General features: G+C 46.3%; 2 protein-coding genes across 6 annotated transcripts; both read left to right on the plus strand.

Annotated features, from left to right (window-relative positions):
* Window positions 1-20: 20 nt before the first annotated feature.
* On the plus strand, window positions 21-9,509 carry rnf40 (ring finger protein 40). 4 transcript variants are annotated; one of them, XM_040176037.2, is made up of 20 exons: window positions 21-100; window positions 614-762; window positions 852-1,019; window positions 1,164-1,449; window positions 1,954-2,154; window positions 2,373-2,494; window positions 2,683-2,829; window positions 3,514-3,588; window positions 3,710-3,829; window positions 3,960-4,139; window positions 4,305-4,440; window positions 4,576-4,697; window positions 4,799-5,067; window positions 5,160-5,277; window positions 5,368-5,517; window positions 7,380-7,592; window positions 7,680-7,805; window positions 8,469-8,609; window positions 8,730-8,831; window positions 9,092-9,509. In XM_040176037.2, the coding sequence occupies exons 2-20, from the start codon at window positions 625-627 to the stop codon at window positions 9,266-9,268; spliced, it is 2,991 nt and encodes a 996-aa protein (XP_040031971.2). In that variant the 5' UTR covers window positions 21-100; window positions 614-624; the 3' UTR covers window positions 9,269-9,509. The 4 variants fall into 4 exon arrangements, with proteins under 4 accessions (XP_040031971.2, XP_040031972.2, XP_040031973.2 ...); XM_040176038.2 differs by having other exon boundaries at window positions 7,383-7,592; XM_040176039.2 differs by having other exon boundaries at window positions 4,802-5,067.
* A 1,367-nt stretch (window positions 9,510-10,876) lies between these two features.
* On the plus strand, window positions 10,877-16,420 carry si:rp71-1c10.7 (uncharacterized). Of its 2 annotated transcripts, none has more exons than XM_040176068.2 (5): window positions 10,877-11,513; window positions 14,175-14,273; window positions 14,367-14,510; window positions 14,742-14,794; window positions 14,933-16,420. In XM_040176068.2, exons 1-4 carry the CDS (start codon window positions 11,375-11,377, stop codon window positions 14,780-14,782), a joined length of 423 nt encoding a protein of 140 aa, XP_040032002.1. In that variant the 5' UTR covers window positions 10,877-11,374; the 3' UTR covers window positions 14,783-14,794; window positions 14,933-16,420. The 2 variants fall into 2 exon arrangements, with proteins under 2 accessions (XP_040032002.1, XP_040032001.1); XM_040176067.2 differs by having other exon boundaries at window positions 14,742-14,790.
* The last annotated feature ends 333 nt before the right edge of the window (window positions 16,421-16,753 follow it).

Consider the following 16,753-nt stretch of genomic DNA (forward strand, 5'->3'; position numbering starts at 1 on the left):
AAAAAGATGAAAATAAATAGTTATGCGGAAGTAGATTGTCGTCATTTCCTGTAGGTTCTCTGGATGCACTGAGTTGTATTTCCAACCGCTTCTTGTGAAGGTTTGTGGTGGTTATACTTGTGAGAAAACGATCTAAAAATGTATTAGTGTGTATAGTATTTTTTCAGAACACCTTACGCTTGCAGTGACAGCACGGGAATAACAATAGTGGCCACCAGTCATTAATTACTCTGGACAAAGAGCCAGCTAGCCAACTGACGCTAAGAGTTAACATTAGCAATAGCATGTAGCTAGCGCTGACGGCTCGCTAACGTTCGTCGATCTTCGCAGAAAGGCCAAATGGAAACGAGTCGGTAGATTTCCATGCAAGTGCTTACACATTAGCGGTCTTCATAAGCGTACGGGGACGCGGATTGGACCATCAGTTGGACCATCAGTTTTCGGAGACCGTTAGGAGTCAGTGGCCCTGTGGCTAATGCCGTTGCTAGCTGTCATCAAATGAATGAGTTTTCCATTTTCAGACCGATTCAATACAAATAATCATTTTTAAAGAGGTGCTGGATCTGTATTGACGTAACGTTGAATATCACATGTGATATTTGTTTTCTCACAGGGGAAGGAAAGATGTCAGGTGCTGGGGGAGGAAAACGTCCCTCGGGTGGGGACAGCCCCCCTGGCCCACCTGAGAAGAAAAGCAAAAAAGAGGAAAAAACCACCACGACCCTCATTGAGCCAATACGCATAGCTGGGGTCTCCTCCACGGTCAGCTGTTTGTGTTTACTTCCCTGTAGTCCACTTACTACTAATACCAAGACCAGGACGACTTACGCGTGTGTGTTTGTTCCCTGCAGGAGGAAATGGACATGAAGGTCCTCCAGTTCAAGAATAAGAAGCTGTGTGAGCGCTTGGAGCAGAGACAGACCATGGAGGATGAGTTACGAGAAAAAATTGAGAAGCTGGAGAAGAGACAAGCAACAGATGACACCACCCTGCTTATTGTCAACCGCTACTGGTCGCAGGTACCTGTTCACATGATTATATTGGTTTAATCTAACGGTACATTGGTTTTGCCTTACTTTCATTCAGTATGTTGGGGGGTGTAATTGATCCGTTTGGTTGAAATTAGACAACGATATTTAAATCCTCGTGTTGGTGATTTGCAGTTGGACCAGAATGTTCACGTTCTACGCAAACGCATTGAGCCGGATCCTCCTGTGACATCCACCCCTGCCCCACCTGCGCCCCCACTGCCTGAATCCACACCAATCGAGGAAGATGGACTGAGCCTGGCCACGCCAGCTTCTGCTGTGCCCCCTCCTCCCCTGCCAGAGGGCCACTATGAAGGGGACCAAGCAGAGGAGCGTCAGGAAGAGAAGAAGCAGCCCCCTCTTCCTACTGGCTCAGAAGAGTTGTTGACACCCACAGACTCGCCACACGACTCATCAGCAGGTAAACCACGTTCTGTCGATATAATGGGTTCTGTGATCACAGGCTGAATTAAATCAAATATAATAGACATGCAAAAGAACACCAATACTGTGCAGGATAGTCATAGATGTATAAGATGATTAGTTCTGTATTTACTATTACAAATCACGGATGGGTCCGAGTGCAGGAACAATGTCTTCTGAAAGTCTTTTTAGAGACGAGAGAAACTCTCATGTGAGTTTCTCCGTCCCTTTTTTATTTCAAAGAGCTTGTAGAATTCTTGGCAATGTGTGAGCAATTATATTATAATTATAATTATTTTTTATTTTTTATTCAGAGCATGCTCAATTATTGATGTTATTCTATGGATTTGTAATCAATTATTTAATTGTATTATTATTTTGTCATGCTGTACCAACTCCACACAGTTTCCAATTTTCTTCTTCTTTCTTTCTTCTTCTTTGATGAGATTTGTTGTATTGTGGTTTGTTCTTCTGGTTTTAACCCCATCTTGCTTGTTTTCAGATGCGTTGCTACCCGCCGCTCCACTCAGTGAGAATGCCAAAGGCTTCCTGGCTACACTGGAGCACAGCAGCGAGGAGGAGCTCACCCTCCGCTTACAAGACCGCATGCAGTTCAGCAAGGAAGCCATCGCCTGCTTGGTCTGTGTCTTTGACCGGCTGCACAGCCGCATCGACAACATGTGCAAGCAGGTCCAGGCTGCAGGTAACTGAACATATGCTCGTTACTGACAAAAGCTAATATGATAAGCCATTGACACGAACATGCAAATGAGAAGAGGATCATCAGCAGCACATTGTATATCCTACAGGAAAACCAATAGACCATTCATGGTTTCATACGTCACTATTGCGTTGTTGGAGTGTTTCGCCACTTGTTAGCTCAACTCTGATTTGGCAAACAATCTTGATCCCCATCGGCAGCGTTTGAGGACGACAGTCAGTCTGACATCGTCCATGTGAACCACACTCTGCTGGACGAGAACACTCGACTGCGAGACCTGGCCACTCTGCTGCAGGGTCGACACCACAAGATGTCCATGGAGGTACGATGTCCGTAGTTCTGCTGGTTTGTTTCAGCGGTTATGAAGAATGTTTGGGCTTGTGTGTAGCTATGAGTGGTGTGTATCAGAAATAGTTTGAGTATTTGAATGAGCGTATTGATACAGGCGTTTGTGCGTACGTAACCTTTGCTTATAGATGATACTTGTCGGGTCTTTTCCCCCCATTGCAGTACAATGAGTTGGTGGACAAGGTGACCAGCTCCGAGACCAAAGTGTCCGAGATGGAAACGACCGTGGAGGACTTGCAGTGGGACATCGAGAAACTCCGCAACAGGGAACAGAAGCTCAACAAACATCTGGCCGAAGCCATGGAGCAGGTGCGTTTGAATAAAAATGTCTTTCACTGTCTTCGTTCGCACGTGTCTGTCCAAGCGTTGATGTGTGTCTAGCCGGCTGTTATTGGTGATGCACGTCTTGCTGTTGATGCGCATTAGCTGCCTTGCGGTTGAATAAAAACTAAACTCCAGACTCTCGGTTGACGCGTCTCTAAGGGGCCGGCCACATGTTTCATCGGAAGGATAAGAAGAGCCGTCATGTGCAGACTATCCCATTACAGCTTGATGTCTTCCGGCTCTCTCTGACTAGGGTCCGTCTGTACGACCACAGACTCTTGTATGATCCTATCAGCGCTCCTTTATATCCGGGTTGGCTTAATGGATCTTAAGCTAGTCGTGTTTAAACGTGACGCTTGTTTCGTGTGCAGCAGTGATTATGTGGTTATGAGAGAAGACGCAGTCGTCATCTTTCCCCAGAACAAGCAGGGTTTCAACCAGCAGAGGACAGTATGCGTCCATGTCTACAACAAATTAAAATACTGTGCATCAGGACGTTAAGATTACGACCTCAATCTGCCAACAGAACTACTTAAACCCAAATACATTGGTTTTCCAGACGGGCTCTTTTTTATTTATTTTTTTAAAATCTGTCCTATAATGTATGTGGGTGTTTTGTTCTTTTATGTTGTTTTTTTTCCCACATGCTCACTTGTCGGTCGTCCACAGCTCAAGTCTGGATACAGCAGCAGCGGCAGCTCAGGAGGACTTCCTGGAGGCCAAATTACACTGAACATCCAGAAGGTGAGCATTCAGACAAAGGGACCCTTATCAGTTACGTTTGTGTGTAATATCTCCACCGTGGCCCATAACCTACTTCAGATGCCAGTTTAATGTTTAACACCCTGCGCTTTTTCTTCTCTAGTTTGAGAGTCTCAACGCCGAACTGGAGCATAACCAAGAGTTGGCTAATAGCCGCATGGCCGAGTTGGAGAAGCTGCAGGTGGAGCTGCAGGAGGCAGTAAGAGAGAGTGAGAAGCTCAAGGTGAATAGTTGCATTGAGCGCGTTGGTAACACTGTGTCCATTTTATCTCCATCTTGTACATTTGTGGAGGAAATCGTGTGTTGACACACTCCCAGTGCTCAACCTTCACCGTCCGCTCCTGGTTTCTCAGATGGACTTGCGGAATATTCCAGAGGAGGTTGTGAAGGAGACTCTGGAGTACAAATGTCTCCAGTCCCAGTTCTCGCTTTTGTACAATGAGTCTCTCGGGGTGAAAACCCAGCTGGATGAGGCACGGGCCCTGCTGCTCACTGCCAAGAACGCCCACCTCCGACAGATTGAGCACATGGAGGTAACTTCACGTGTCAAACCGGATCGCTTTAGTAGATGAATGTGTTCTTCATCACAGGAAATGTTGAAGACCAGTTTGTCTGGATTTCTTTGTCCAATCAACTTATACATGGATTTGTGTATTTTGACCCCCACAACAAATATCTTGCGGTTTCCTTCTGTTTAGAGTGATGAGCTGTCCCTTCAGAAGAAGCTGCGGACGGAGGTGATCCAGCTGGAGGACACGCTGGCCCAGGTGCGCAAAGAGTACGAGATGCTGCGCATCGAGTTTGAGCAGAACCTGGCAGCCAACGAGCAAGCAGGTACCTTTTCTCTCGACGGGAAAGGGAAACCAACGTTAGCGTGTCGTGCATTTGTAAGGCTGTACATTTTACTCCGAAATGGATTAAGACTTTACGGGAATAAACCCGCTCGTCCTTTTGTCTCCTCCCTCTCAGGACCAATCAACAGAGAGATGCGACACTTGATCAGCAGCCTTCAGAACCACAACTTGCAGTTGAAAGGCGACGTGCAGCGCTATAAAAGGAAGCTGCGGGAAACACAGATGGAGATCAACAAGGTAGATGTTACACATCTGTTCTCGTTTGTAGTGGTATTTTTCATCCAACCAATGTGACTTTGTTTAACAGTAAAATGTACAAATTTGTTTGACTCCATCAGCAGTTGCGCTATCAAAGCGGCGACGCGGGCGTTCTGACTATAGAAGAGACGACGAGCGACAGCATCGAAGTGAAGAAAGAAGAAGAGGAGGACCAGGAGGAGGAGGAGGAGAGGAGGAAAGAACTGGAGCGACAACGTGCTCGGGAGAGAGAGCGAGAGCGAGAGACTGAGCGGGAACGCGAGAGGGAGCGCGAGAGAGAGCGGCAGCGCGGCGACGAGCTGAAGAGAAAAGACTCCGACACGCTGAAGATGCTGCGGGTGGAGCTGAAGTACATCCCCTTTCTGCTCTCATCCGCTTAAACACGATCTACATCTGTATTCTTAAAATAAAGTTTGATCTTTGTCTCTGTTGAACCATCAGGAAAGCTCAGGAGTCCCAGAAAGAGATGAAGCTCTTGTTAGACATGTATAAGTCGGCTCCGAAGGAGCAGAGGGACAAAGTGCAGCTCATGGCAGCTGAACGCAAATCTAAAGCCGAGGTTTGTCCTTCTGTCTTCTAGTCAAACTTTTGCACATTTCATTTTTTTTTTTTTTTTTGCATCTCACGTGTCCTGTGTGGAAATGAGCAGGTGGACGAGCTGAGGATGCGAGTGCGCGAGCTGGAGGAGAGGGAGAGGAAGGAAAGCAAGAAGCTGGCGGATGAAGATGCCCTCAGGAAGATCAGAGTGGCAGAAGAGACCATCGAGCATCTGCAAAAGAAGCTGGCTGCAACAAAGCAGGTATGTGCGGCTTTTTTTCAAAACGCATCAGCGCGCGTGAGGCAGGAGGCGGAGCCTGTGTTCCGCTGCTCCTGTCACCCGAATGCTGTGAAAAGCAGAAGTGACTGAATCTTTTTTTTGTTTTCTTTGCAACCGTCAAACATCGTTTTGCAGCAGCTTTAACCCAAACATGCAGACACACATCCAGCACTTTTGTTCCCAGCAGTAAATTGGCATGTGTTTCATGCCTCTCTTTTTAAACGTGTTAAGAATTGCGGATGTGATGGAATGAGACACGGAGCCTCGTGTGGAACACTGATTCAAACCTTTGGGAAAGCACCAGATATGAATGTGAACGAGCCAGCTGTGCTGTGACTATTTGCCTGAGACAGAAGTTCTACTAATCTAAGACAAAAAAAGAGGAATTGAAAGCTGACGCCTTTGCTTCGAATCTAAATCTAATCAGCTGGTTTTTATTTTTTTCAATAACTTAAAAAAAAAACTTCGTTCTTGTCTGAACTATCGGTTATAAATATACAAACATCTTTGCACTCAATCTGTGAACATTCAACAGTGCCGTTGAAAACATTGAAGAAGCCATTTTGGTTTGTGCAACATGTGACAGTTGAATGATCGTAACCTTGTTAATACAACTCTAATCACAAGAATAGTTCATTTACTTTTTTAGTCGTCACACTTTTCTAAGTTGCTGCAGATGAATGTTCCGTGGGTCAGCGTGAGGACAAAGGAAGATGCTGTGAAATGGCCACGCCGACATTTTAATGAGGAAATATATAGATGTCGCAATCGGGTTGAGTCACCTCGATGGATTCAAAGTATGTTAAACATCGAGCTCACTCACTCCGCTCTGCTGTCTTGTAAACGATGAGATGCTTTTACGGAATTTCATTAGAGGTGGATGAGCGCGTTCGCTGACTGGAATCCAGCGCTCGTTTAGTTGTGTAATCGTAAAAGCATAGCCGCGTAGATGGAGGGCCACACCCACATGACTTCGTCTTATACAGACACAATAATATTTATACGCGCAGATGTTGACCTTATTGCTTCATTGAAGATGCGTATCTCATAGTAGGATTAAGCGAGGGGGATCCGTCGCCTCCGGCTCCTCGTGTCTCTCCACTTTGGTCCGAAGCAAACGACTGAGACCTCCTGCATCCTCCTAAAATAATGCAGCCCTCCTTTCAGTTAGCTCTGAGACTCTAATTAAAAAAAGATAGTTATGACGGTGTATCCAGCTGTTTTACTGTTGTTCCACCACATTCTATGCTTAACACATGTTAACATCTGAAAGTCTACTGCTTCTCATGCTCGGGAGGCCCGACAGGAGGCAAATTACCACAACAACACAATGTGGGATTAATGCCGATGTATTCGGCTCTTTGCGTTTGCCCTCTCGTCTGGTGTAATGCACAGTAACTAAACTAATTCAGACTCGGATGTGTTTGATTTGTTTGCTTTGGTTTTTTGCTGCCAGCGTTTAAGTTCGCAGACTGACGATTTGACAAAACCATCCAATAAACAAACAATCATTTAGTTTGTGGCCCCAGTGACCCAGTGAGTGGGGAGCAGAACTGCAGACTACTGATAGTCATAATGGGCTCATGAAGACGTCACATGTCATACTGTAGTTTAACAAATTGAACTGTATTATTGATTAATGCTGATAAGACTCATAACTGTTAAAATGAATTGTTACATAGTAAATTAATACGTTGGTTTGAGTGTAGAAAAATGTTTCTACATTAAGTAGTTAATGTAGAATCCGTGTTTGTTTTTTTTTAAGAAAGAAAAGGCCCCAGTGCTTTTTAAGGCCGATCCCTTTCTGTCATTGTTTTTGATCCCTGACACGTCTGTCTTTCGAGGAGGAGGAAGCCCTGCTCAGCGAGATGGATGTGACGGGCCAGGCCTTCGAGGACATGCAGGAGCAGAACAGCCGCTTGTTGCAGCAGCTCCGGGAGAAGGACGACGCCAACTTCAAGCTGATGAGCGAGCGGATCAAATCCAACCAGATCTACAAGCTGCTGAAGGAGGAGAAGGAGGAGTTGGCCGACCAAGTGCTCACATTCAAAACCCAGGTGACGAGCCGCTTCTTGACCCGCGAGCAGCCGAGTCGTTAGCGTTGTCGCGGCACCTCATTAGTCCCCGTGTCCGTCACTCTGCAGGTCGACGCCCAGCTGTTGGTTGTGCAGAAGCTGGAGGAGAAGGAGGGAATCCTGCAGAGCGCCCTGGCTGCTCTGGAGAAGGAGCTGTCGGTCCGGACGCAAGCTCTGGAACTCAACAAGAGGAAGGTGTGAAGAGAAACGCCATCAGTCATTTAGTCAGCTCTTGCATTTAAGGTTCGCCGATCAGCAGAGTATTTGATTGCTGCCGGATGACTACTCCCCCAAATATAAACACGGCATTTGAAGGATCCGTGTGGTGGCGTGCGCCAAATTGTATAATGATGGACCACACATTGCCAATCTGGTTTGTTTGGGTTCGCATGAAAAGTTCTGACATCTGAGACTTCTGGTTTCCTTCCACAAAACATTGTATTCATGAAGCTGCAATTGAAGCCACCTGCATAGTAATTGTTAACATTTGTCAAGTACTTGTCAAAACCGCATCTCTCTCTCTGTGTCTCTCTCACTTTGTGTATGTGTGTGTCTGTGTGTGCGTGTGTGTGTGTGTGGGGGGGCGGGAAGCCACAAAGAGGATCAAAAAAACCTACAAACTGTATGTTGTGGAAAATAGTCGTCAGAGCTGGAAATGATTCCCAATCTGCAGTGAACAGGGTTCAAAAGCAATGGTGCTATTTCTCAGTTGCTACTGGACTGAAACGTTTAAAGTTGGCAGAGATGAATGTCTAGTTGTGTTCATATCGTACTACCAGCACACTTACAGCTCAGGAATTTCATTGGGTCTTTTAAAAAACATTTTATTGAGTGTGTCCGGTTGCTTTCCTCCTGCAGGCGGTGGAGGCTGCCCAGCTGGCAGAAGACCTGAAGGTGCAGCTGGAGCACACGCAGGCCAAGCTTAAGGAGATCCAGGTGTCCGTGGCTGAGAACCGCACCGCCCGGGAGCGGGAGAGCAGCAACCTGAAACGAGCGCAGGTACGTCCCAAGTTTCCCGATAGCGCTGTGAACTCCGCAAAGTGGCTCCTCGGGATGCGATTGGGAGAAGCCGTCGGGGGTCCTCGTGTGAAACAAAACGCCTCTCCTGGTGCCTTCTAGGAGGATCTGTCCAGGCTGAGACGGAAGCTGGAGAAACAAAAGAAGGTGGAGGTGTACTCTGATGCCGACGAGATCCTGCAGGAGGAGATCAACCAGTACAAGGTGAGGAAAAGGAGGGGTTTGCCTTCAATTCAGAGAAATGTGTTTGTGGTTAGGGAAAAATAAAGAAGTAGACTGTAGTTCACAGAAAGATTACAGTTCGGACAAAGAAATGTGCTTTTTTCCCCCCCATTTGTTCCATAAAGTGACCTCATACCTCCACAGAAACCTCACTGTGTCGTGATTTGGAGAAGCTTGCCTGTGTTAACTCCTGCGTCCATGTCGTAAAGGGCTCGTGTGTCTGTGCATTAATCCGTCTGCAGGCCAAGCTGCGCTGCCCCTGCTGCAACACGCGGGACAAGGAGACGGTGCTCACCAAGTGCTTCCACGTCTTCTGCTACGAGTGCCTGAAGATGCGCTACGACACCCGGCAGAGGAAGTGCCCCAAGTGCAACTGTGCCTTCGGCGCCAACGACTTTCACCGCATCTACATCACCTAGTTCGCCGAGAGGCGGAAGGTGGAGAAAAGAGAGCCGGCGGGCGGAACCAAAGGAGAGAAACTAACCAGCCAGAGGAGCTGAAGACTTGTTCAAAGGGGCTGATGCGATGTGGTTCCCTGGTTAATCTCTTTGGAAAGACTTGTTTTTACAGCATCGTTGCTCATTTGGTGACCAAACCGATAGTGACACATCCGACTGAAAGTGTTGTGCTATAGTTAATAAACAGTTGTTTGTGCACACAGTGATAGTTTCACACGTTGAGCTGCTCTGCACTAGTTTTCTGTCCCCCTCGTCTTAAAAACCAGCTGGGCCCAGTTTTAAATACTTCTTTCGCTTAACGTGTTCGCCTGGATCTCCAGAGACACACGGTGCATCTCAATGAAGCGTTTCTTTGCGTACTTGTCACGCTGGTCGTCAGAAATTCCGTAAAAGCGGTGAAGCGGAAATAGTATAAATTTCCAAATTAGAAGAAGCCATGATTTAGAGTGCATGTGTAAACCTAAATATGCTTCTAATATATCAAATACAAGAGAAAAGCTCTTGGGCTTTTTTATAACCATGCGTAAAAGAGACGTCAGCGAGTTTGGCCCCCAGTCAGCGCATACAGCAGAGTTTGGATCACCTTGGCCAAGGTCCTGTGTGTGTGTGCGCCCTGTTGCCATGGTTACTATGGGAGAGTTTGACACAACATCTGCAGCTTACACTGCCTCATTACTGACGAATTCACTGCAGTGGAAAGTCTGCTCATATGGGTGTCCTTAGCGGGCCGCTGTGCTCCAGCTCCTCTCTCGGAGGCTCTCCTGAAGGTTAGCCCGTGACGGCAGAGCACAAAAACATCTGGTCAACAACAGGCCTCTTACCTAATTGATCCAACGAAAGCCCTTTTTGCTCCGTTCGGATGATGTGAACGGAGCACTGGGAGGCTGGGCAGCGTCTGTTTGACGTTAGCGCTTGTGGGAAAGGCGGATCGCGTCATGTAACACAAACCAAAAGCTTCAGGCTGCAGAGAAAAACAGCGCGTACGTGAGAAAACATCTAACCGGCGTTCTAACAGTTGAGCGAGGCAACCTCCATGGAGCCCCAAAAATAACCAGACGGGCGGCTGTACATTAGCAGTGGTTGTTTACTTATATATATATATATATATATATATATATATATATATATATATATATATATATATATATATATGCATTGCATTGCATAACCTGTCATGAATAAATAAGCAGTTTTGACTTTTGTGCTCAGTGATGGTTTTGTATGTCGCAGTAACTGCCGATGAGGCCCCGATGGCCCCGCGGGGCCCCGCGTCCACCGGCTCCGCCGTCCGCATATTTGCGCAGCGGCACCGGGCTACACCCAGTCCCGGACGTCAACAACCACCACCCTGCGCCGCGGAGCCTCGCGTGCACTGCGCCACAAACGCAAACACCGTGCAGATGTTTTGGCATCTGCCGAGGGCCACTCTTTGAGTGACGGACGCGTGTCTCGAGTTTTGCTTTAAGAGGCTTTAGAAGCTGGTGGTTTTTCTGGAGGAGGTCATCGGTTTCTGCCTCCCCTCTCTCTCCCCCCCCCCCCGCCTCTCCCCCCTCTCCCCGGTGGGCTCGTGCCAGAGAGTTGTGCTTCTTGGCCGCGAGGAGGGGATGACGCCGACAGGCGTGGTAATAACAATGAGAACACTATTAAGACCAGACTGCGCGGAATCTGGTAAAAAAAAAAAAAAAAAAGAAAGAGACAAACGTGGAGAAGAAGCCGCGGCCGTAAAATATGAAATGTGTGCTTTTAAACGTTGATTCCCGAGGGGGGAGTTTCTTTCTTTTTTGAAAAACTTTTGCCTTGAAGCGACGCAAACGAGCCCGCACGCTGCGCCGGAGGAGTTTCCTGTCGAGCCGGGGAGCGCGCACGGAGAATCCGGGCAGCAGAGCACATAGGAAATGACTCATAGGACTCCGACTGTTCGCGTGGGTGTGTGTGTGCGCGCTCGCGTGCGGGTGCGCGTGCGCGCTAATAAAACAGGGCTCGGGCTCCGTGCGGCTGACTCACTCCGATGCGCTGCCGCCTCTCCCCCCCTCGTCCCGGACGCCAGCACGGGCTGTTTTAAACCCGATGAGCTTTCGGGACGCGAGCAGCCCGGCAGCGAGCAGCTCTCCCCCCGCGCGCCTCATGGCTCCCGGCGCCCCGCGCGCGCTCTGCGCGCTCATCATAGCGGCCGCGACGCATTTCTACGCCGTCGGCGCACAGAAAAGTAAGTCCGACCACGTTTTATTCTCACGCCCGTTACAGCCGGCTTGTTTCTCGGGAGTCTACACACCTCCTCTTTGTTTTTAAACGTGCTTTATTACTTTATTAAGCGCTGGTCCGGTCTCCCTGTGATGATCGACAGATACTTTATCCACGGGTCGTTCTAATGGGGTCAGATAGTGGGTCTGCTCGTAAAGCCGCTTCCTTTACCAGCTGCGTTTCCCACCGGTTCCGCATTCCGATCGCCTTATTTCACCCCGTCCTCCCGTGGCTCTGGTGCCGCATGGAGAAGGCGCACTGCCGCTGTCCGCTTCCTTCAAATGTGTGTCGTTGTTTTATTAGAGAAAGTCACTTGTGTTTGTTTTCACCCGAGAGCCTGAAACGTTGAATGACTGTCGCGGGGTTAGAGTGATTCAAACGTTAGTTAACGCGTTTTTCAACCCACTTAGTGAAAACATGCTCGCAGGGTCCAGATTCTAGAGACCGTGTCCACATCTGGACATCAGCTGTTGGTCCCCCACCCCTCCTCTCTCTCCAACCCATGACAAAACACAGGCCTCACACCCCGAAAAACACCCTTTGTCAGGCAGCTAGGAGACATAACACAAGAACTACTCCAAACCGGGTCTAGTTCCTCTTGAGTGCTGAAGCATAATTAACCTCTGCGGTATTCAGCACAACATTGACTCTTTAAAGCTGTGAAACTTTAAAGCTGAGATCAATATCATGGTGGAAATTTAATCTGCAGTTTCAGGTTGTGGTCTGACTCACTCGTCGAACGCTACGACGACTCCTCGGGTGTGGTTTCGGTCTCGATGGAGGTCGGCCACAGGTCAAAGGCTCGGTTCCTCTTTGTGAACTTTTGAACCCTGACGCGTGAGTCCGGATGGACCCGGCGGACTGTATGAGGCGGCGAAGTCATCTGGAGATGCTCACGAGAGCGGTGACACATTTTTGCCGCGACCACAGCTATGAGACGAGTCGGCCCGGCTCTGCGGGCCGGGGTGGGTCTCTTGGGGGGGGGATCATGGGGGGGTCACTTTTCGGGGCTTTTGGAGTCCAGAGCATGTGGCTGTAACGCAACCGGAGAGTCAGAGGTCAAAAGGCCTCAAACAAGGTTCTATTCAGCGAGAGTCTTGTGTCTTTTATCTTTTAGATTTGTCGACTGGGAAAAGCAGGCCGGGAAACCGACTGAACCAGACTGGTTTTACTTTTTATCCAACAGGAATCTTTTGCATCCGTTGATGACCAGGTTTCCTCACGAGCTCCTTTAACTTGTGGGATTCCTCATGGCTCGATTCTTGGACCCATTTTATGTTTTCTGTATGAGCTCTCGGGGGGCACCGGATCCAGAAATGTGCTGTTTTTTTGTGCTTGTGCTTGTATGATGACAAATTACTAATTGAGAAAACATCTTCAAACCGCTCATCCTTCATAGAGGGTCGCAGGGGGGCTGAAGTCAATCCCATAACAGAGCTTTCTATTCTAATGTTTTGCCCACTTAATCTTTCTGATAGCTGCATTTGATTCAGATGATCAGTAGATAACAGTCAAACATTTACTTCTTAGTGATCAGGTACTTACTATATTCTTTTTAATTAAACTTAAGGAATCAGAGAAGCGTTTTTGATGCATCGTTGGTTCCTTGGCTTGATGTCACAACTTTCATTACCTGGTGTTGTTGTTGTTGCTGAAGCTGCACCAGCTTCCAGTACATCCAGCTGAATACTTCAGTCTTTCGTCAGTGTCGTTTCTTGGTTTTGGCACTGCGGTTAGAGACGAGACGGTTTTGATTATGCCAGTTACCACAAATGATGAGTCACGGTCTGCATGCAAATCAATGTCTGACATTGAGAAGAAAAATAGTTATTATCATATTACAATTTCCTGTCACTCCATTTGTAACTTCGTTTCATACATCATGGTATAGGCCGACATGTGTTGTAATATTGTTTTATTAGGCGTAGTTTTTCAGTGCGATGTCTAAAAAATTCATTACTTTTTGCACGATCTCGGGTTGTCGATACACAAGCCAGGAACCGGCAGAGAAAACAACACAATGTTGAATAACTTAAACAGTTTCTGCACCAACCCGGCTATTGCTGTTGGCTAATCCCTTCCTCACAATGTGGGCCGTGCACAGCGTTGATTGTTCAGCTGCCACCAGAAGAGACGCGGCGGTCCATTGTGTTCACAGGAGCAGACACCGAGCAGAGATTACACACTTCTCACAGACGTGTTTGTTCATTCTCTGGAAGTCGCACACGTACGCACGCGCAAAACAATTCAACGGAAGCCCTCTGAAGACGCATCCTGCTCCTCGCGCGCTCGCTGCTCATGCAGCCAAACTTACTGAGTAATTCTCCCTCTTGCATCAGCACTGTGACCCGTAGGAATTTCCCACTTTCGTTTTTTTTTTTTTTTTTATGAGAAGAAGAAGAAAACCACAGAGTTCCTCAGATGTCCTGTCCAAGTCAAACCTTCAGCTGCGTTAATGCGCCTGTCCTATAAGTAACCCACTCACTGCTTATTTATTTAGTTTTTATTTTATCCCCTAATATCACCTCCACGTCACAATATTTTGTTGTTTGTCTGATAAAATGTGAAAAGTGTTTTTCCCTTAAAACTTACTAACTTATTATGTCTGACTTTTTTCTGCGTGCAGGTCAGTGTGGAAAGTTTGAGTTCTTGAACTCAGATCTAGGCGTGTGCTTGCCGTGCTCGTCGTGTAAGCAGTACCCAAAGACCCCGTCGTGCAACACGTGTAAGACATTAAATTGTTACGGCAAACGGCGGGTTCATACAACTAAATCCTTTTCTTTCCCCGCGGTTTAATCTCTTTCTATACGACCAACAGGTAAATCTGTGGATCAGACGCCTGACGTGTGGAAGCTGGCGGCCATCACCAGCTTCTCGGTGCTCGCCGTCGTGCTGGTCGGGGCGGCGCTGATCATCGGGGTCATGGTGCATCGCCGCAGGTCACACAAAAGGCCTCTGCGTGGTGAGACCTACATTTAATACATGCGATGGTTTTATGCTCTTATTTTATGCTCTGACTTGTGAGGTAATTTCAACACATTTTCACATTTTTTTTAATCTACGTTTTTACTATTAAACATTTCTTCTCATTTGTTCTCAGAATGTTTTCATGAAATATTATCCTACTTATTTATGTTATCCTTTTGCTAGGTTGTCGGGGTAAAATGCTAATCTTTGTCTTGATCTATTGCAGACCCCATTGAAGAAACGGCGGGGCCACTTTACCAGGCTTAAACCTTACAGTAGGTACACAAGAATATTCACAACATGAAGTATTTTAGACAGAAAATATTTAATGATATTCTTTCGTTGAGAATAAAGTGTTCTGTACTTTGTGAACCTACCTTTAATTGCCCATAATTTGACGCGTGATCTTTGTCGCAGCCTCGACCTGATCTGGAGACAGATGCCCCAGAACCAAAGAGCGACTGGTTCAGAGCGACCGCGACGCAGGTCAAAGGATCTCCTCGCCAGAATACGACAATTTTAATTTATCGTGGCTGTTGAGTAAAGTGACGTGCATTATATTAGTGGCATCACTCTCAGATGTTGTGTGCCTTCACGTCCCACTTAGATAACGTCTCCGTCTGGAAGACCCTTGTGGTTTTTACAGATGTTTGATCAGAAGACTGCAGTCCTTTTCTTCACAGAGGTTTTTCTGACGTAGCTCATCTCCCGCTGCGCTGCAGTGTGACCTCCGGCCATAATGTGACCTGCAGGTCACTTAAAGATGAATAACATGTACTGTGAGGCACATCAAGGCCGTTTGAATGTATTCCAGCCTTCTTCCCTGCCTGTATGTGCGAGCACCTGCTCTTACAGCAAAGCGTCAAGGTGTCTTCTCTTCACTGTTACTTAGGACAACGAAACAAAGACCCTCTATTGCAGGTTTTCACTATATATCTTTTTTTTGGTCTGATTATTTCTCTGCCACAACACCAGATTTAACCGGTCCCGTTGTTGCCGGCCGGGACAGAACACTAGACTGACGTGTGGGGATGTTAGTGCGCTGTAGTGAAACATTTGGCTCCTACGTTGCTTTGGTGGAGCAACGCGATCACTCTGCTCACCGGCTCGTTATCGTCACACATCTCAAGAAACACGTGGCGATGTCTGTTCGTGGGTTTTTTGAGTTGTTGTCCTCCATTTCTTCAGTTCAGGACGTCCTTCTGTCTTCGTCAGCGTAACCGATGTATTCCACGCGGCCGATGAGGTTTCAGGTCATATTTTGGATTTGTCAGCTCGTGGGTGAAGTGCTTGTCCTTTGGCAGCACCATTAGGGAATTACTTAAAACACAGACACTCCCTCTCGTTTTATATATATATATACATATATATTATTTATTTGTATGAATCTTGTGTTGTTTTCCATACATTTCATGTGACAAGCACATTTTTAAAGGGACTCTAGTGAAGATTTTTGTTACACTTCAACCAGGCCAGCTGAGCAATAATTTACATTTTCCGCTAACTTCTCTTGCATTTTATTCCCAATGTATATACTGTACATGCACTGGCTTCTTCTATGGAATGCAATCTTATAAACTGCTTTGTATACCAAATGTATTTTCACAATAAAACTGACAACTTCCCATAGAAGTCTTGTTTAAATGCAAACAGCAAAAAACGCTCTTTTCTGCTAAGTAACATTTATTTTAAGGATCCTAATATGCAAATCATGGGTTATGTTGTTGAATAGTGACAAGTCACAAGAAATGCATAAATAGATCATGGTAATATCTATAATTAAAATAAAGACATTATAGTATGTCAGAAAATCTGTCAAATACTAGTTGACTAAGCCTAAAAAAAATCCTTGAAATAGTAAATTATATTTTGTCAAAAATAATAAAGGCATAGAATTGTTAAAAATACACGTGAACAGGTCATTGTGTAACATAAGCAAATGTTATTAAAAGACATAGCAATGAAAATCAAAGTTTGTTATAAAAAATAGAAAATGTCACAGTAAACCATGTGATGAAATAATGTCTTGAAGAATTTATAGTCTGTTCGAATGTCTGTGGCGTATTGGTATTACAGAATGTAATAAAGTTGTGGTAAAATGTCCAAAATATTACGTAGCATAGTATTCAATCAAAAACCATTCAAGTCATATCAAAGGATGTCATAGTATAATACATAAAAATGTCATAATTATATAATTACAGCGCTACAAAGTCACATAGAAAGTAATGTTAGTTT

The sequence above is a fragment of the Gasterosteus aculeatus genome, chromosome 5, assembly GCF_964276395.1.
Source record: "Gasterosteus aculeatus chromosome 5, fGasAcu3.hap1.1, whole genome shotgun sequence".
NCBI classification, from domain to species: domain Eukaryota; kingdom Metazoa; phylum Chordata; class Actinopteri; order Perciformes; family Gasterosteidae; genus Gasterosteus; species Gasterosteus aculeatus.

Bases quoted from the DNA above. Each gene is read 5' to 3' on its own strand.
- rnf40 (XM_040176037.2), top strand. From the start codon at position 625: ATGTCAGGTGCTGGGGGAGGAAAACGTCCCTCGGGTGGGGACAGCCCC. The intron at 2,155-2,372 runs GTAACTGAACAT...CCCCATCGGCAG, and splicing joins CAAGCAGGTCCAGGCTGCAG to CGTTTGAGGACGACAGTCAG. The intron at 4,441-4,575 runs GTACCTTTTCTC...CCTCCCTCTCAG, and splicing joins GGCAGCCAACGAGCAAGCAG to GACCAATCAACAGAGAGATG.
- si:rp71-1c10.7 (XM_040176068.2), top strand. From the start codon at position 11,375: ATGAGCTTTCGGGACGCGAGCAGCCCGGCAGCGAGCAGCTCTCCCCCC. The intron at 11,514-14,174 runs GTAAGTCCGACC...TTCTGCGTGCAG, and splicing joins CGCCGTCGGCGCACAGAAAA to GTCAGTGTGGAAAGTTTGAG. The intron at 14,274-14,366 runs GTAAGACATTAA...TACGACCAACAG, and splicing joins GACCCCGTCGTGCAACACGT to GTAAATCTGTGGATCAGACG.